General features: G+C 36.4%; 1 protein-coding gene and 1 long non-coding RNA gene across 11 annotated transcripts; both read left to right on the top strand.

The window, feature by feature from the left end:
• Positions 1–8,426: 8,426 nt before the first annotated feature.
• LOC120077991 (ent-kaur-16-ene synthase, chloroplastic-like) lies at positions 8,427–12,478 on the top strand. 10 transcript variants are annotated; one of them, XR_016529635.1, is made up of 5 exons: positions 8,431–8,675; positions 10,160–10,355; positions 10,538–10,718; positions 10,933–11,359; positions 11,459–12,455. XR_016529635.1 is itself a non-coding variant. In XM_039032147.2 (3 exons), exons 1-3 carry the CDS (start codon positions 8,624–8,626, stop codon positions 11,273–11,275), a joined length of 576 nt encoding a protein of 191 aa, XP_038888075.1. In that variant the 5' UTR covers positions 8,443–8,623; the 3' UTR covers positions 11,276–11,425. The 10 variants fall into 10 exon arrangements, 1 of the variants encoding a protein (XP_038888075.1); XR_016529634.1 differs by having other exon boundaries at positions 8,433–8,675; positions 10,168–10,355; positions 11,459–12,451; XR_016529631.1 differs by having other exon boundaries at positions 8,433–8,675; positions 10,168–10,399; positions 11,459–12,448.
• Positions 12,479–13,247: 769 nt separating this feature from the next.
• LOC120077992 (uncharacterized) lies at positions 13,248–19,503 on the top strand. The gene is made up of 5 exons (XR_005481888.2): positions 13,248–17,174; positions 17,254–17,812; positions 17,896–18,289; positions 18,393–18,714; positions 18,965–19,503. It is a non-coding gene; the product is annotated as an uncharacterized LOC120077992 (long non-coding RNA).
• The last annotated feature ends 1,891 nt before the right edge of the window (positions 19,504–21,394 follow it).

Raw genomic sequence — 21,394 nt, 5'->3', positions numbered from 1 at the left:
ACCTACTTCTATGTCATTCACCTACTTCCATGCCACTCACCTACTTATATGGAGTTTGAGTTTTCTTCCTCATGCATAAGTCTTCTTTGCATGAAACCCTATTTGTCCACCTCCTACTTACTTAAGTTCAACCTCTTCTCAGTTTAGCCACTTGTCCAGATGAATCTATCAGTCCATAGCTCTCTCATCAACGCATCACTTGTGCCACACTAACCTCAAGGCATTGCAAGTCATTGCTTGGCTGCATACCCTTCTTCTCTCGCATGGCTCACCCTTGGCACATGTGTTTAACTACGACTATGACCATCGCATCCTTCCATCGCATGCTACTTTCTCTAGCCTTGTTCTATGCACCCACATGCCCTCGAATGACCTTGGTATATAACTCAACCTTAGCGCATAGCACATCATCAATGCATAACTAAGCCTTGTCAATGCATGGTTAAGTCCAACACAACCTCTATTCTTGGCTAAACCTCCTAGCCAATAGGTATATATGCTCAACATGTTATCCATATGTGTTCTACTAGATTTCCCAAGGCAAATGCTTAGTCCACAAGACCGCATTCTCATGCCTAGCCTTATGACTAACGCATACCCTATGACTAACCGCAAGCATGCCCTTGTTACTTGCCAACGCCCATAGCCTCTTGCACAAGACCAACGCATCTAACCTAGCAAGCCTTGTGTGTCGCAAGCCCTATAAACGCATAGACACTACATTATGTGCCCATCATGGCTTGACGCATCGTCTAGCTCATCGTGTAGCTCTTACGTTCATCGTTTAGCTGCCTCAACGCATGCCCAGCCTCAATCATCTAACTTTGCGCCCATCGCATAGCTTATCGCCTAGTGATCTCGTTGTCACTCATCTTCTAGCTCTCTCGTTGTCGCTCATCGTCTAGCGCCTGTGCCCATCGCCTAGCGCTTATGCCCATCGTCCAGTGCCTGTGCCCATCGTATAATGTTTACGCCCCATCGTTTAGCGCATGCGCCTATCGTTTAGCACTTGCGTCCATCATCTAACGCATAGCCCATCGTCTAGCGGTATCGTCTAGCTCATCGTCTAGTGCATCGGCTAACTCATCATCTAGCGCCACAAGTAGCTATGCAATCGTCCACGTACATGCTCCAATGCCCAGCGCCCATGCTCGCGTGCAACCAAACGCACCCTTGCTCGCGCCTAGCCCATCCTCGTCACTCGATGGCCCTTCCTTGTTACTTGCTTACGAAGCTTCTCGCCATCCCAATGCGTGAGTAGCCCTTGTCATGCCAACTCTTCGGCCAACATATATCCATACCTCATAAGCTCAACGTATGTTTGTCCTTGGCTTCAATACTTAATCCCTTATAACCTCTATAAACTTGGCCTTATTAGAGCCTTATGCATTAATGCTTCCTAACACCAAACGCATGGTTTCTTTTTTACTTCCTACTTAGCCAAATTTTTACTAATTAAGGCTCAACTCAAAGTTACTCAACAAATCTATTTAAACACTTAGAATTTTCTTTCTCTTCAACATAGGATTTAACTTATACTTAGTTAATTTCCTTAATTACTTGCTTAAGTAGGGAAATTGAGATCTGGGTTTCACATCCAACATGTTCGTGTAGGTGACACATGAGTGGTGGTATCATATGCAATGAGTTTGCATAAGACTGGACCGCAAAATAGTAACCACTAGATGTAACATCGTTGGCTAGTTAGGTTTCTATTTTAATAGGATGACTTAGGCGACTTAATCTTAATCCTGAGTATATTATGAATTCCTGTTCACGAGGAATTGCCCTTTGATTTTTATAGGTGAGGGTGGTCAATTTGCCGACCCAATATGCCTACCATTTTGGAGACAAGACCAAATGGGGAGTTGGAAACATAATAATATAAGATAGAATTCACTTCTTCCCATCTTCGGGGTAAATAGATGAGTGTTCCCTTAAGTGCTGTCTCCAAGACTTGAACAAAGGATCCTACCCTCTCGTTTGCCCGAGGGAGGTTTCTGTTTATTAGTTGGACTGTAAACAGGTTGTTCATTAGAGAAGCATTAGTACTTAAGGAGTCATAGATAACCCAAGGGTAAATCAATAATTTAACCCAGTTGGAGTTATGAACACTCATGAAGGACTAACTTGTCTTTATTAGTCTATATCCGCAGACACAGAAATATATCTGTAGTGAGAAGAGTGCAGTTGCGGGTCTTTAGTAAAGTTTACCCACAGTTAACAAATATTGATTAACTTGGTTAATAGGTTTAGCCAATTAATCTCATATCGTTAGAGCTTCTGATCTACAGGTCCACCAAGTCCCCTTGTTGGCTCACTAGAGGATATTTAAGAGGGATGATTTGAATTGTTCAAATTAATTTGAGGAAACCATATATTAATGTGATTAATATATAATTGATTATGGATATATCTATAATTCAAATTAAATTGGAAAGTAATATTTGAATAAGATTCAATTAATTAATTCAAAAGAATTAGATTCACAAAGAATTAATTAATAGAGAGGTATTGCACATATACAACATATGGTGTTTATGATAATTATATATGTATATATATATATATATATATATATATATATACATTAAATTAAATTTAATGTATAAATAGCTATTAATTAATGTGCAAATTAAATTCAATAAGTGTTATTTAATTTTACTAATTAATTAAATAAGTGTTATTTAATTAATTAATTGTGAAAAACAGAAATGGGAAAAGGATTAGGAAAAGGGCTTGGCCCTTCTTTATAGAAAGACCTTCCTATGGCCCCTATGGGAGATACAGACACTGACAGTACACAACACACAAGTGTTATTGTGTAAAATTTTCCCTAAGCCACAAAGAGAATCTTCTCTACTCTCCAAACTCTTTTCTCCTCTCCCTCTCCCAATAGCTGGATACCATTTATCCCTCTATTGGAATCCTAGAGAATAACGAGGTTACTTTCGTGGTAGTGTTCGAGCTTGTTCAAGATATCGTTCGTGATCAAGATCGTTGGAGGAGCCGTTCATTGGAACTTAAAGAGGATTGTTCGTGAAGCTTGGGCATCTACAAAGGTAAGAATTGTTCTAATATTTTTTTTCCTAAAGCATGCTATATTACATGTTTATATTCCGTTTTAGTATACTGAATTTGTTTATGTAAAATTAAATTGCGGGATGCAAGGCGTTCACGATGCTTCCATTGCGGGATTCAATCCCTTCAATTGGTATCAGAGACAATTTCTTGCATCCACGTTCTTCGTATTTTTTGAAACAAAAGCAGTTTAAAGGTGGGTTTAATATTCTACATTTGGAATGTTTAAATGTCGATTTGTAGGATTGGATGTTTTCGATTTTGGTAGTAGATTACTTTTTAATTTGATTAAATTGTAAGGGCTCATTGTACTTTTTGGACAATATAATTCTTACTTCGAGCCTATAAGTTTGTATCAATCGAGAGAGCAATGGTTGCTGAAGAGATTAGGAAGAAATGAAAGTGTTTGAGGCAAGTTCGGAGCCGAAAATGATGTGAGAACAACAACATTCTGTCACTCAGCGTTGCAACGTTGAAAGGCGGATGCAACGCAAAGCAGTCGTAGTGTTGTGACGCACCGAGTTTTGACAGAGTGCTAACGGCACGCACGAGGATGGTTCCATTGTAGCTATTTTGACCTAATTCCCTTTGTATTATTTAATTAATATTAATTAATTAAATTAATATAATAGTTATATTAATTTAATCAATTAAATTTGTATTAGGGTGCCAAAATCGGTCCAATTTTTGTTGTTTAAATTAATTTGATTATGCATTGAATGGATGTTTAAATTAATTTTTCAATTCATATTACATTTTGTATGTCACATAGATTCAAAAGTACCTACCTTAGGATAAATATGTACATGCATCATAAATAAATATAAAGGGTTATATTTTATAGATGCATGATTGAATTAGCATGCTTATGCATCATGATATAAGTGTTATGTTCGTGATGTATGATTAACCTAAGCATGTCCATGCGTCAATATATTAAAATTGTTATAATAAATAGTGGAATGATGTATGTAAATGCTTTTTTTCATGTATGATTACTTAGATAAATATAATTGTTGTATTTAATCGATGTCTTTAGATGCAAATTTATACGTTTTAATAAAGCATTAAAATATAAGTGTTATAGTTTTAATGAGATAGTTTAAAATCTACAATCAAGAGTTGCATGCAAACATAGGTCCAAATTAATTTTAAATAGTTTAAAATTAATCAAGCTAGACTTATGTTTTTCCTATGGGATTAGGAATAGGTTATTCTTTTTAATTTGTTTTAATAGGATTAAAATGAATTTAATCAAAAGATTAAATTTATAAAATAATTGCCCATAAGGAACCTTTGTCTAAGGAAGGTTCTGTCTAGGAGAGGTATTTAAACTGACGAAAATGAAACACCTCCACCTAGGAACCGACCTGGAAGATGAATTGGGCAAATATTTTATAAGCATACAATAAATGATTGATTTATTAAAAAAATTAATAAATGAAATCAAGTATTGTTAAACTATTCGATATAAATGTTATATTGAACAAATTTTTAAAGGGACTTAGATAAATTCATTAGTCGGATTTTAACTAAGTATAATAAAATCCTAAAAATATTATAATACTTTAGTAGGAGGATATTGGTATATGTGATATATCAAATTTCAACTCTCACGTCTCTAAGAGTTCACACTGTGAGATTCATGCTCAGCTTCTGACTCGAAAGGCAAAGTTATTTATTCATAGTATGAGAATATGAAAGCAGAGGAAGACGAAATCCCACGAGTTGGGGCCCTAAAATTTGTAGTTGCCCTCCAAAGGAATATGGGAGAAACAAAGATACCCCATAAAAGTAGATTGATGTATGTAGATGTTGGGGTTGATGCCCTAAATCTCGTCGGGTCCTATAATTCATAAACACCTGTATGAACAAATATTTGTGATATAATAATATGAGATATTTTATTCACTACAGTCTATGAAATATGAGATATTTTAGTTGCATTAACCACAAACCAATAAACTAAGATCCTTGGTTGTCGTTGTAACTTAAGCATGTATATGGAGACATACAAGTGGATCGTGCTTTAAGTGATAACCTAAATGGTCTGTAGTATATGGATAAAGGAGGGAAACCTTATCCTGATGACGCTACAAGTGTGGCCCGCTTTGTAGGTGTTACAAGTGTTGTAAAGTGCTACAAATGGTCTGATCCTAACCATTCGTGTATTAGACATGTGAGCAGGGATGCTCTATACAAAGGTGTTTGTATAAGACCGGACTGTGAAATGTTTAGTCTCGTTATATAACGCCATTCATGACAGAGACTTCCATTTCAGTAAGATGAGCATAGGTAACATGACCTTAATCCTGAGTGAGTTGGGAACTCCTGCCTGTGAGGGCGGTTCTTTGATTTGCATGGATGCGAGTGGCCAGATCGCCGACTCAAACCTACCACTTTGGGGATTCGTCTGATTGGGGAGTCGGGAACTCAACTACACAAGACGGAATTCACTCCTTCCTTGAAACAAGGGTAAGTAGATAAATTGCTTCCTTAAGGACTAATTTCAGGGCTTGAACAATGTGGCGCCACACTTTCTCATCGCCTGAGAAGTGTTTACTCATAGTGGGACTATGATGTAGTGTTCATTAGAGGAATTAGTGGTACTTAAGGAGTTAGATGTAACTACAGGGATAAAACGATAAATTGGCCCAGCTATATTTACGAGCGATTTATGAAGAGTCATCATACTGTTGATTGGTTACATCCAATGGACACAAAAAAAAATATCTATAGTACGAAGAGTGCAGCTGTCAGTCTTTAGTGGAATGCCCAGGAGTTAACGAATGGTGGATATCGTGATTAAAGAGTTTAGTTAGTTATTCACGTACTGTTGGAGCTTCAAGCTACAGGTCCATAAGGTCCCCTTGGTAGCTCAATGGATTCATGTTAAGAATCAGTTTTTTGGTTAGTTTGAAGTGTTCAAATTAACAAAAGGGAATTTGATTATATATGATATAATTAATTAATTCAATTATATGTGATATAATTGATTTGATGTATTAGATACATTAATTGGAGGAATTAATATAAATATGTTTTATATTAAATTCCATAAAGGAGAAAAAGAACTATAGTTTAAATATTATATATGATGTGATATTAAAACTATAGGTTATAAATATAATATGATAAATTGGTTATTATATTTATTTATAACAAAACAATTATGAGATAATTTTTGTAGTTATTTTTTCTCTATTAACCGATGAGTGGGAGGTTTTATTCAGTTTTGATAATTGATGGATAAAATGAAAATCGTTTTCATTTTTTTAGAATCCAACGTATTCCAATCGCGAAAAGAAAAAAGGCTATACGATAGTTTTGAAAGAGTGAACGATCAAGCGTCGAGTTTGCTAAACGATAGCTCCTCGCTTCTCAACAATCAAGTATCCAAGTGTATACAATAGACCTTCTCATTCTCCCACTTACTCGATCGTATAGTTTCTTCTTCCCTCTACCAAATCCATACAGAGCCCACACCTCTTGGATTCTCACACCGAGAATACTAAGGTAACCGAGTGGTGGTGTCGATTTTCTTGTTCGAGGGTCGAGGATCGAGTTTTACTCAATTGTGTTCGAGTATCTACCAGTTCGAGTTTGTTGGGTTTGTTCGGTGCGTTTGTGCACTTGATCGAGTTTGCTTGAACGCTTGGCTAATTGATCAAGAGTATACTTGAAGAAAAGTACTTCAAAGGTTATTCTTACTCGATCATTTTGTATTTAACTTAAAAGCATGCTATAATTTACTCGTTGATGTATAACTTTTGTTATTTGATTATAAATGTCTTGTTCTTTCACATTGGGATTTGGAACAATCTTCTTTCGCTCAACGGTTCTTTTGTTTTAATTGTTCCTTCAATAGATGCTTAGGTCAACCATAGATCAGTCAGAAGTACCATGGTCGACTCTGGAGCCACCCATAACTTTATGTCTGAAACAAAGCCAGACAGTTGAATCTTCATTGAGAAGGAGGCGCAGGGAAATGAAAGCAGTGAACTCTACGACCTTACCTATTACAGGAATGATAAAGAAAGAAGTCGTAAATTTGAGGGATTGGAGTGGCCCTGCTGATTTCGTGATCGTTAAAATGGACGACTTTAACGTGGTGTTAGGGATGGAATTCTTGCTTGAGCACAAGGTAATATCAATACCCCTCGTCAAATGCTTAGTGATCATAGGGTCTACGCCCACTGTTGTGCATACCGAGATCAAACAGTCGAATGGGATAAAGATGATCTCAACCCTCCAGTTGGAGAAGGACCTTACCCACAATTCATTGAAACCATGGAAGGGAAAGCCTCTCAAGACATCCTGTGTGTCTTGGAAAAGTGTCACATTGTCGAGTCAAATAGCTTACACAAGTCCCAACCTCTAAAAAGGAGGAAAATGAAGCTCAGGCGTTGAAAGTTCCTACTAGGGGACAAAGTTCGAGTAAGATTACGCCCATAAGAGTTTCGATTGCAAGGCCAAAGAGAACGTTGTCTCGTGGGGAGCTATGAAGGACCAGTGGAAATCATCGAAAAGGTTGGAAAAGCCTCTTACCAGGTGCAATTACTGTCGTGGATAGAGACTCATCCTATCATCCACCATACTGATGACTGAAATATGGCTACTAGTATTTGAGGAGCGATCCACTACTCACTAGATTATTCTATATTTATCCCTACAAATTCCTACAAACAATATGTGATCACACGCTTTTTTAAGTATTTTTTTTAAAGAAATTTACAAATAATATTAGTTGTAGATTTGATTTAGGTTTGAAACTTAAAATTATATAATTTTAATTAATTAAAGGATTTTTTTTTTATATTTTCAACAAGAATATTATATATATCTTTATCGAACAAAGCTTGTGACGGAATATGATGAAAATTCTAACCAACATAGGGTATTTGCATGACTCATACTAATGAAGATTGAAGATTGGATGTATGTATGTTAACATATTTCAAAATTTTAACTGTTTGTAGAAGGTATTTGTTGGACTTATATGAAATTGACTTCATTCAATAGCCATTTTAAATGCAAGGTATTTATTTACTTTATGCCTAAATTTTGAGTTAAATTATAATTAAATCTATTTTATGATTAACATTAATTTTTTTGGTGTTATAACTTTTCATTTCTATTTTCAACCATTCATTTCTAACTATCATTTTTAGATTTTGTAGCTCTAGTTTTGTTTTAATGATATTATTTTGAGATATTTTTTTAAGAATGGAAGTTAATTTTGATATATTTTATTTTTTTTATTTGCTTCAAAATTCAAATATGAGAGATTGTAATTTGGTTTATTAGATTATATTTTGAGTTTTTTTTTTTTTCACCATATTCATAGAGATTAGGTAATAAGGGTATTAAACAGTATCAAACAACCCATTTTTCATTTTATTTTGGCCATTGATCCAGTTGCTTGTTCCGTCTTACAAATTCTCTTGTGTGAACAATCAGATGTACCAGACATAAGTATTGCCCGCACCAGTTTTTTCAACATTTTTCTTGTTCTTATACAACCACAACCAGAGCCACAGACATGTCTCTGCCACGCCCCGCCAACTTCACCTGTTTTAATTCCTTCTCATCAGGTTCGATCTTGTAATTCTCTCCTTCTCTCTCTGCTACCACAAGTTTACGAGTCTTTGAGAATGAAAACAAAACCAAAAGGCTGGAAAGAGTATGATTTTGATTTTGTAGTTATCATAACTATCATAAGTTATATGAGTCTTTGCGTTTAATTCCTTCTCGTCGGGTTCGATTTAGTCTTTTCGTTTATGTCTTTGGTCCTATACCGCAAATGTATTTTAATCCATCATCTCAGATTTTGATCCTTTAATCACTGGCCTCAAAAGGCGGCTAGAAAGAGTTGACATTTTAGTCAACATTAGACTTTTCACCGTGTGTTAGAGGTATCATAGATTTTCCCAGATGAGGGCAAGGGGCCGTCCACACATACCTCCATATTGGTATAGACAACAAATACCTATGTTTGCATGATATTGTCTACTATGGTTTCACTCTCGTATCATTGAAGATAGTTGTCTTTACTTATATTTCATTGATCTTTCCTTATCTAGCCAATGTGAGACCATGACTATGATCATACTCCAAAAAATACTCACCTCAAACAAAGTACCACACTTGAGCTTTCTCAAACAAATCTATCCACTCCCAATAGCGAGAGTTTGCTCTTCATCTTGAGGCAACTATCACATCCTGAGGCCACATTCAGATAGGACATGAGCATAGATAATTCCAATTGACAATGAGAGTTTATTTTGTTTTTACCATGACAGGGAAACGACAAGACCACCTAGGTAGAGCACAAGTGAGCCTCATTAATTCTCTTTGTTTGAAATCTAAGGATTTCTCCGACATACAGCTAGGTTTAGACCATAGCTTTAATACCAATTGATAAGAGCAACAAACCCTTCATATATCTTCACATTGGTTTGATATTGTTCTATTTCGGGCATAACCTCTCATGACTTAGCTTTTGATTTCACCTAAAAAACTTCATACCAATACTCGATAGAGATAATTGTTCTCGTTTAGTATATGGATGGCTCTCTTTCCTAGCCGATGTAGAACTTTGTTTGTAAAGTTTTGGTCTCTTTGTAATGGATGACTCATAACTACCTTAAGTTTAAAAAAAATGACGAAAGAAGGAAAAAAGAAATATGAGGAAAATAGTAGAGATTAAAAGGAAACATATGAAATCTTCTGGCTGTTCATTCTTAAAGCAGTAACTGATATTAAATTAAAGCATCTAAGAAATCTCCCAGTTATTCATGAAGAAGTTTACACCAAAATGGAAAAACCACACTAATGTCTGTATTGTTTCTGTCAAATTCTTCCTTGAACGGTTAAACTGCATATACTATTGTTCTATAGTGTCTATATTAAATTAAAACATTTTCACATGGAAGTACCTTCTTAACCAGTTTCTCCATTCCCTGAAACAAAAATTGGAACAAGGATCTAAAAATGTAGCTTTGGTATGAAATAACATTCAAAATCTTCTAATTTTATTTTCAGTTTTTTGTTAAATGATGGATTGATAATTTATTAGTCATGCAGTGCTTGGAGGAAGCAAGGAAAGAATTAATAAGATGTTTAAAAAGGTTGAGCTTTCTGTTTCTACATGTGATACTGGTTGGATGGCAATGGTTCCTACTCCAGGCTGCCCCAAAACCCCTCTTTTTCCTGAGTGCTTAAACTGGTTGTTGGGTAATCAACTCCCTTACAACCGTCCCATCATGACAAAGGCTAGGCTCTTATCTACCTTAGCCTGTCTTCTTGCTCTTAAGTGGTGGGATGCTGGTCAAGAACATTTGATCAAAATATTAGTTTCTAAATGTTCTTGGAGTTTTCTGTTCTTTGGAATTTAACTTTCTTCCTTCAAGCAGGCTTCAGTTGTCAACTGAAAGGCATTTACCTTCTCATGCAGGCCTTAACTTTATTGAGTCAAATTTAGATTCTGCTACTGATGAAAAGCAACATTCTCCTATTGGATTTCACATCATTTTCTCTAGCATGATTGAGTATGCTAAAACTCTGGAGTTAAATTTACCATTGCCACAATCTAACATGGATGCGTTGTTTCGTAGGAGAGAATTGAAGCCTAATAGGTAACTTAACTTTTGTTTTCGATTAATTTTATATTCTTCTTTCATATTGCTGGAGAAAATTTACTCTTAGTGAATTTATCCAAGAACATCTATTTCAAAAAGGAACAATCTAAACCTTTGAACAATCAATCATTTTTATGTTAATTGTCATCTTTAACATGGACTCTTTATCCATTTGCTCTATTCATAATATTGTTCTGTTTTATGGGTGCAGAAGCAACTCTGAAGGGGGACAAAAGCCTATTTGGCCTGTTCCTGATATTTCAGAAGGAATTGGAAAATCACAAGACTGGGACATGGTCATGACTTTTCAAAGAAAAAACACTTCACTGTTTAATTCTCCATTCGCAACAGCAGCGGCTTTTATGAACCTTAATAATGATAATTGTCTTGATTATCTTCACTTACCTGTACAGAAGTTCGGCAGTGGAAATTCCTTTGTAATCACTTTTTCTTTCCCCACCCCCCTCTCTCCATTTACATGTCAATTATTTGGATGTAACTCTTTTGTTGGAACTGAAATGCAGCATTTACAAAAGAGTTATGCATATGGTTGAATTATGCATATGGTTGATAGCCTTCAAACATTGGGTATTATATCAAAAAGAGGAAATTTAGAGTGTCCTGGACAAAACTTAAAGGTACTATTATACTTTATGATGTACTCAAAAAGACATATAAATTGATTGTTAGTTTTCTCATAAAAAGTGGTTTTTATCTTTTGTGATCGCTGTCAAAAGGATACCACTTGAATTACTCAATTCCGCTACAAAGTCTACCCGATGGAAAGTCGAGAGATAAAGTGGGCAAGATTGTGGGTATTCTAACTTCACTTCTGGTAAGGCTCATCGGTCAAGCTCAATTTCTAGATGCTACAGCTAAATCTAAGGCTACTACCTAGCTAGCTGTGCTCTTTCCTTCTCCCCTCTCAAAGCTACAAAATTCCGTCACGGGTTTAGCGCTTCGACCCTGTCCTCCCTTGGGGGTTGGTCTCTTGGATTATCCTTCCTGTTTTGAGTGTCTTCTTGGATAGTTATAGCGGCCCATAGGCGCAAGATCCCTTGGGAAACCATGAAACAACTAACACCCTTGATTGTTTACCCCAAAAACAGGCCTTGGCTCAAAGGGGAGGAAAATATACTCTTTAGATTCTTCGACCTGTGCAATGGCCTTCTGAATGTTACACGTCAATGGATATGAGGTTTCCTCGGTTTTTTTTTTTCAGAAAAAAGGATACAAAATTTTTCATCAAGGGAATGAAAAAATATGTTTTGAGATACAAAAAGATACTATAAAACATAACATAAACAAAAAACCACAAAGGATTAAGACATAAAATGAAGGTCATAGTCAAGCAATTAAAGCCAAAAGATTAAGGGTATGTTTGGATTGACTTTCTAAATGTTAAAACAAGAAACGAAAGGGGAATTTGTACGGATGACCCATTTTTTGGGGTCCAAAATGTCGAATGACCCATTTTTTAAAAATAATGTCAATTTATCCTCTGACATCATCGATATATCAAATTACGTAAATTGCCCCCACCTCTTTGTCTTCTTACCCTTTTACTGAAAACCAACCAAAACTAAAAACTCTTCAAGTGTAACAACTTCTCATAAGCTCTAGACGGTTTCGTTGCGTTTTAAAATCCATCATTTGGGCTTTTAAAAGATTCCGCTGCTGCCAACAAATCGAATCTGATTGGCAAGTGGTTTCCATATGTGCCTGAAAATGTCTTAAACTAATCGGTAATGGGGAAAGGGTGAGTCGTTCTGGGTTTATAAATACTATGAACATATCATTTTTTTTTTGTTTGCTTGTGTTTTTTTTTTCGATGTGTTCCGAGGTTGAAGACGAGTAAAAAGAGAGAATGTGAACGAGATAAGTGAGTAAAATCGGCAAGAGCGATACTAGAGAGAGCGACACTGGAAATGGTGGGTCGTTCTAGGGTTTAGAAATATTGTGAACCTATGGTATTTTTTTGTTTGTTTGTTTTTTTTTTTTTTTTTTTTGTTTTCGATGTGTTCTGAGGTTGAAGATGAGTAAAAAGAGAGAATGTGAGTGAGATAAGTAAGAGTGAAATCGGCGAGAGCAACACCAGCGAGAGCGACACTAGAGAGAGCACTACTACAGAAATTGGATTACTTGACATTTTTTCAATGTCAAGTAAATGGTATACTTGACACTTATAAAAGCATCAACTATTCGAGTGTCAAGTTTAGTGTGATAACTTGACTTCGAAAAAACATCAAGTAATATGTTTCTTGATACAATTTTCGTGTCAAGTAAGATAATATACTTGACATTGGTGGTATGTCAAGTTTATTCGAGTGTCAAGTATAGTGTGATACTCTTTGACGTTTTTTATGTGTCAAGTATATGTCTTTTTGTTTTCAAATTAAATGCCCCAATCGATATTATCATTTTCTACCTTGTATTCCAACAATACAATTACATCAAATAAATAAACATTACACACTTGAGATCTATCAACTCAATATATTCACTAAAAATCCATATGTTCAACTATGAACACTCCTCACAAATTACAACAATATTTCTCTTTCACATGTACATGCACAAAATAAAATCTCAACTATTGCTTTTCTATACAAAACTCAACTTTCAACAAATACAAAAGTAACAAATTATTTAATAAATAACCTCTCAACAAAGTACATTATTTAATCTATACATTGAGCTTTAAAGTCTAAAGATCGAGAACTAAGGGTCAAGCAAGCCATGTTTAAGCCTGCAAAATAGAATAAAGGGCGATAACATCAAATTTTTAAATATATAAATAAGTGTTAAATTACAACAACGTAATCTAACCTATGAAAAGTTCAATAATAATGGTTACAAAACGCAAATTCCAACAACTATGTAATATTTTCAAAAGAGTTTCAAAGCCTTAATACCTATTAAAACATCCAAACATCGTTAACTTTGTTGGATAGTGGCTCCAATCCTTTGAAATCTTTGAATTGAACATCAAAAATTGAAAATAACTCAATTATTAGACCAATACTTCAATGGATAACAAAGAACTATTAATACTAACCTCCAAACTTACCAAAACCTTGCTAAGATCAGTCTCAAACCTATTGGACAGCAACTCAACTCCTTCCAATACTTCAATCTAACACCAAAAAAGTGACAGGTATTACTAAGTTAATGTCAAAACTTATTGAGTGTTCAAAATTTTTCAAGTAAAACCACCAACACCAACCAAAATATTGTGGGCAATAATGAACAAACCCAATATCCAATAGCAAACAAGATATACCTCATATACTTACCAAAAATCTTACCGAAATCAATATCAACCTGTTGGACAGCACATTAATGTTCTCCGAATCTTGAATCTAAAGCCAAATCACAAAAAGAATCAATCAATTTGGGTAAAAAAAACTTATGGGTATTCAAAAATTTCCAAGAAACCTACTAAAGTAATCAAAACTCACCAAACTTACCAAAACCTTACAAGAAAATACAAGATTCCAGCGAGATGGAGCATAGATCTAACGAGATAGAGTGAAGGTCACATTTGAACAGATCTGTTATAAAGCTAGACCTCAACGAAGATGTGGATGACCTCGACGACGAAAAGCGGATTTAGCTGGACCAACTTGACTGAAGCGACGAAAGCAGTTGGGGGCGTTCAGTTACAAATTTGGGTGGAGCTGAAGCAACAAAAGCGACGGGAACGTTCAGCTATAGATCTGGGCACGGCTGAAGCGATGGAATCGGTTGGGGGTTTTTGGCTACAAATCTGGGCGGGGCTGAAGAGTCGCAAACGACATGCACAACTAGGCGGCCAGTGCAACTGAGCAAACGATGAAGGAGAGGGCTGACGCGGCTGAGCAGACGACGGAATGAAAAACTCAATAACAACGGCGTGAACAGAGGCGAGGGGAGAATGAAGGATGACGATGGCTAGGGATCTCGGGTGTATGAAAGAAGAAAAAATTGGGGGGAAGAGGAAGGTCGTGAATGAGATGGTGAAGGAGGAGAGAAAGAGTGTTTAATTTGAGAGAAGGAAATGAAAATGGGAGAGAGAAATATTATTTTATTTGATAATTTTAGTAGGAGGGAAACCAAATTTGAGAGGGAAATGAAAATGGGAGAGGGAGGGAAACAAAAAATAAAGTCTCTACACGATCACTGAGTAAAGCAAAGGAGAAGAGAAAGAGTTTTTAATTTGAAAGGGAAATGAAAATAAAGTCTCTACACAATTGATTAGCTCTGCTACACGATTGCTGAGTAACACTAGACGATCGTCTACCAAATTTTACACAATCGTTAAGCTCGACTACACGATCCCTTAGCTCTACTACACGATCACTGAGTAATAAAAAGTTATACGATCGCCTACCAAATGTTACACGATCGCTAAGCTCAGCTACACGATCGCTTAGCTCTGCTACACGATCAATGAGTAACACTAGACGATCGCCTACCAAATGCTACACGATCGCTAAGCTCGGCTACATGATCGCTTAGCTTTGCTACACGATCGCTTAGTAACAAAATGCTATACGACCGCCTACTTAATGCTATACGATCGCTTACCAAATGCTACACGATTTCTAAGCTCGGCTACACGATCGCTGAGTAACAAAATGTTATACGATCGCCTACCCAATGCTATACGAGCACCTACCAAATGCTACACGATCGTTAAGCTCGGCTACACGATCACTTAGCTCTGCTACACGATCGTTGAGTAACACTAGACGATCGCCCATGAACACCTCGCAATCGCTTACCCGGAACTACACGATTGCTTATCAATTTCTATACGATCATCTATCAAATGTTATACGATCGCCTACCAAATGCTACACAATCACTGAGCTCTGCTACACGATCACTGAGTAACACTAGACGATAGCCCAAAAACACCCCGCGATCACTTACCTGGAACTACATGATTGCTTACAAAACATTACACGATCGCTTACTAGTTTCTATACGATCGCCTACCAAATTGGAGGCCTATCAAATATCTGAAATATTTCGTCAATCTTCGTTTTTTTTACCCTTTTACTTGACACGAAAAAAATGTCAAGTAAGAGCTTCTTATACTTGACACGTGAAACGTGTCAAGTAAGACCTTATATTACTTGATACGAAAATCATGTCAAGTAAAGGTTCGCGTGAAAATATCCAAAATATTCCATCAATCTCCGCTTTTTTAACCCTTTTACTTGACACGAAAATAATGTCAAGTAAGAGCTTCTTATACTTGACACGTGAAACATGTCAAGTAAGACCTTATATTACTTGACACGAAAATCGTATCAAGTAAAGGTTTGCGTGAAAATATCCAAAATATTCTGTCAATCTTCGCTTTTTTTACCCTTTTACTTGACATTTCTTTGTCCAAAATCATATTACTTGATGTTTTTTCCACAGAAATGTCAAGTAATTAAAAACTACAATTGTCAAGTAATGAAGATTTTGTAGTAGTGGAGCGACACTAGAGAAAGCAATACCAGCGAGAGTGATACCAGAAAGAGCAACACTAGAGAAAGTGAGACTAGAGGGAGCGATATCAGAGAAAGCGATACCAGAGAGAGCAATACTAGAGAGCGTGATACCAAAGAGAGTGACATTAACAAGAAAATGTCCAACGATAGTGTTTCTAGCGAGACTTAAACAGAATGTTTTTTTACAGTTTTTTTCTAAAGGAGTTTACTGATTGAATCTTTATTTCATGCAATAGTGATTTAAGATGTCAACACGTTCCAGAATACCTGTAGTCGACCGATTTCCCGGTCAAGTAATGAGTTTGACCCACATTGCTAATGCAAACAAGATTGTGAAGGAGAAGCTTACCCCACGACAGTTAGAGATGTTCAAGAGAACAGCTTTTGGGTGATTTGTAGTCATTGACATGGTGTTCAACAGCCCAATTATTCATCATATGTTATTGAGAGAAGTGAAGAGCATGAGAGCTGAATTAATGAGATTCTCTGTTGGTGGAAAGGTTGTCACATTTTTTAAGGATGATTTTTGTTGATGACTAGTTTATGGTGATCCTTTACGCAAGTTGATCAGAATGAATAGTCCTCATATGAACTTGCAATCAAGTATTTCGGTAATCGAGTGACAAAGGATACCTTGCATATCAGTCTACTAGATGAAAAATACAAGGAATTGGAGTTTGAAGATGACAAGGATGTTGTAAAGATCACATTAGTGTACTACACGAAGGTTGCAATGATGGGAAAGAACAAGCAGAAAAGTGCAGTGGACCTTAAACGTTTTAAGGACGTTCAAAACATAGAGTATTACAACAGTCTAGACTGTGGTACCATTATTTGGGAGAGGACACTCGATGCCCTATAGACTACATTGAATTATAAGAGTAATTTATACAAGACGAAGGTGAAAGAAAATAAAAATTATGTCGTGAAGTACTCTTTCCGTGGATTTCCACAAGCGTTTCAGGTAAATTTGCTTAACATAATAATCATGTTGTTTGATTTAACATTACTACTATTTTTAATATATGTTAAATTTTATTTAGGTATGGACATACGAGATCCTAGCAACATCGGTAGCTAGGAACATTGCAGAGCGAAGGAGCAAGATGGCTTTGCCTTGTATATTATGATGGTCATGCTCCCACTCAGTGTCTTTCAAAGTATTCGAGAGAGACATATTCGAGTCTAACAATGTAAATTTACTATATGCATAATATGTTTATTTGGTTGTTAAATTGACACTAACCATTTTACTGGGATGTTAATGTAGACCAAGGTTAAAGAGGGTCTTGTCATGACCGATGTTGAGAGGGAGTTTCGAGATTCCCCAGTGGACAGACGACCTATATTCGATCTAGGTGTCAATGATGATAGTGCTAAAAGTGGCAGTAGGTCGAGTAGTGTAGGTAGTTCTGAAAGCGACAGTGATGATCATCATGAAGGTAACAATGATGAACACGAGCATTCTGAGCATGAGGATGCTGAATGTGGAAGGGGTGGAGGGAGGGGGTGAACACGAGCATTATGAGCACGAGGATGCTGAATGTGGAAGGGTGAAGGGAGGGACATACACATATATCATTGTTGCAGTATATGTGCAAGGTTTGCATTTACTATCATTTTATGTTTTTACATGTTTAGTTTTTATGTGTTCATGCATCATCATTTTAGTTTACTAGTTGAAGGGTTCCATGGTGATTGAGGGAACAAAAAGGTCACCTATCCCACATACAGGTGACGATGCCACGATGTCGCTCATCCCATCTCAGGATCTCGATACCACTGATGCGACTGCATCTCATACTCTCATCCCCCCTGTAGAGCCTCAAAATATCACCACTACACCTACTCTCATCCCCCTCTAGAGCCCGATACCACAACATCATCCACTGATGTCTAACCTATAGAAGCCGACGTCCCACATACACAGTTTGACGTGCCTACCTCACCCACTAACATCCCACATCCAGAGGCCGACACGTCTGACTTACTCACCATGCCACATACAGAGGCTAACATGTCTGACATCCCAGAAGTCGACAATTCTAATATTGTTACGACCACGCAAGGAGTTACATTGTGAGTAATTTATTGATCAGCAATCTTTGTTTATATTTCATGATTTGAAATTATATTTTTTTATATCTCTTGATGAGTACTTTTTTGTTATCTGTTTATGTAGAAATCTCGAAGAACTACTCATAAGAGGAAATGTGTTGATAAATATACACCTCCAGCTCAAGTAAAGAAGAAAAGTGTGGATTCTAGGGTACACCTTCCATTTGAAAAGGTTAAGTATCCTCTCTCGGGTGTGCCTCGTCACTATTCAGAGTGATTATCAGGTACAATGTAGCACATGACGTTCCACTTGATATCTTTACACAAATGATGGGTGGATCACAGATGAGAATATCGATAACAAGGTTCGAAAGAATTCTTTTAAGCCAATATCGAAGCAATTTTTCAAGGAATTGATTAAACCGAGTTCATGGGTTGAATGTGATGTAAGTTTCCTAGTCTTGACTTCTTTACAATTGGATATCTTGTACTTTGACTAACGTAGTAATTTTTTGTGCAGACCATAAATACTTTATTTCATTTTATGAGACAAAAGTTTCATACCCAACCTAACATGTGCATGCATAAGTTCACCATCTTACCAATTGGAGAACAATAAACTTTGATATATTTTGTTGTGCAGAGTCATTTTACTATTATATATTTCATTACTTAACTTCTCATTTTATTTTGCAGAGTCACCTTAATGCTCGTAGTGGGATATTTAAATGAATAAAGAATAAGCCGAGACTGGAGGATGCCCTAGTATGGGAGAAGACACGTACAAGGACTACGTCACTAGTAAATTCGATGTCAAATGGGCAGATGTGGATTTCGTGTATTCGATAATGAACATCGGTGAGCATTGGATGGTCCTTGTAATGGACATTAATAGAAGCCATATATTCGTGTTCGATTCACTTCCGTCATACACACCAATAATAAATCTGGGGACTTGGCTGGAGCCATTAACTATCACAGTACCATCCCTACTTCAGTACTGTGATGTGGATCGTTCAAAGCCAGATCTATCCACATCCCATTGGAAAAGCACTCGACCTATGAACGCCAACATACTGCACAGGTCGCTTGATTGTAGCATCTTTGCAATAAAATTACTAGAACATTTGGTGACTGGTACTGATTCTTCCGTAATCACTCAGGAGAAAATGAGTGAATATGGGATGCAGTTAGCGTGTCAATTGTAGACGAATACTTTGTATTTTTTATGTGTATGAAACATGTATTTTTATTGTATTTTTTATGTATGTAAAACATGTATAAAACAATTTTATCAAAGTCCAAAATTCAAAGTTCAGTATTATACATTTTATCAAAACATGTATAATTGAACTATTGCTTTTTTCATTATATCAATGGAACTGTATATAAAACATTATATCAAAGTTCAAGATTCAAAATTCAAACATTGAGAAAGTGAGATTTTGAGAGAGAGCGAAATTGAGAGAGCAAGAGAGCGAGATTTTGAGAGAGTGTGAGATTTCACGTTCTGATTCTATTCATGACTGACATTCTAAGAGTCTATACATAAATTTGTATGGATGAATGACATTGTGAGAGATCGAGAAATACAGAGTGAGTACATTATTAGGTCTATATTTAAACAATCAACCTCGATCAACATTTGAGTCATTTCTGCCATTTTCAGTACGTCGCACAATTGTAAGCGGTTCGCTACAGTTTTAGCGGTTATGCCCATAATTCCCACACCTACCGCCTTTTATTTCTTTGTGAAATTCTCCTCTGAATGGTATTCTTCTCACTCTCCGTCGCCTGACTTGTGCCACAAACTTTGGAGGAAGGATAGTCTTTTCTATATATCCAAGAGCTCTCTTCCATTCAGATATGTGCCCGAGTAGATTTATAGGCTTCGCATACGCAGTCATTAAAGAGTCCACTGTATAAAATCGACTGCAAAGATTGTGAATGGGTATGTTTCGTTCCTTGACGGCCACAATTGCATGCGAACATGGGATACCAAGTGAGTCGAATTCTTTACACGTGCATTCTTTTGTGTGAAGATTCACAATACCGTCCAATCGATTATCTCGCACGTGGACCCAATAATAATTAGTAGGCTCAACCCGATATCATCTTCCCTTATTGGCCTCACTTGCCAATCGGGTTTCATAGTAGTTAGAGTGCAATGTCATTCGAGATGCCCAATAATTCCTCCGTTCGTAGAACCATGATTAGAACATTCCTCTAACATGTTCAATCAAGCATACTATGGGCAATAACCGATACTCTTTAGTTAATGAATTGAAATACTCTGCATTGTTGGACGTCAAGTTGTCATATCTTCGTTCTATTTGGTAAACTCGTGCCCACCTTTGAAGACTAATGTCTTCCAGATATTTTGTGACAGCTCCGTCTCGAAAACTACGGAGTTCGTCCTATTTTGTTTGGAACTCTGTCATGCGAAATGCCCTTGCTGCATCTCTAAATATCCTAACAACCGTACTGTTCTTAAAGTTTTTAATAAGATTCTGTTTTATGTGCCACATGTACAATCCATGAAATTTTATAGGAAAAAATACATGAATAGCATTGCTGATAGATACCATCTGATCGACACAAACACCAAGTTATCGGGTTCTCTGATACTGTATTTCAAATTCGACATAAACCATTTCCATGATCGATCGGTTTTATGGTCCATTATTGCATATGTTAGTGGGTATAATTGATTGTTCTCGTCCATAGAAATTGCAACCAACGTGGTCCCTTTGTACTTTCCTTTCAAGTGCAACCCATCAACAATTATCATAGGCCGACAACTTGCGAAACCTCTAATACAAGGCCCTAATGGCATAATCATATACTTGAAATGCACATCATCTTCAAGTTCGATCTCAAATAACCTAGATTCTTTATTTTTAACGTTTCCTCATAAGCATGTAGTATGGAGTATGAGTTTTCTAGAATATCTCTACTGAGATCATATGCAGCTTCCCTTGCATATGCTTTATTATAACTTATGTTCACGTCATAATCTCTTCTCATATCTTCAACGATATGACAAGGTTTATAAATACGTCCTATGCCTGTAAACTTATTTTTAATCAACTGACCAACAACCGCAGCAGTTACTTATCTATGGTC

This window comes from Benincasa hispida, chromosome 5 (genome assembly GCF_027475165.1).
Source record: "Benincasa hispida cultivar pf3 chromosome 5, pf3_genome.v1.1, whole genome shotgun sequence".
NCBI lineage: Eukaryota > Viridiplantae > Streptophyta > Magnoliopsida > Cucurbitales > Cucurbitaceae > Benincasa > Benincasa hispida.
Note: the sequence above shows the minus strand (reverse complement) of the source record. Positions and strands in the feature narration are given on the sequence as shown.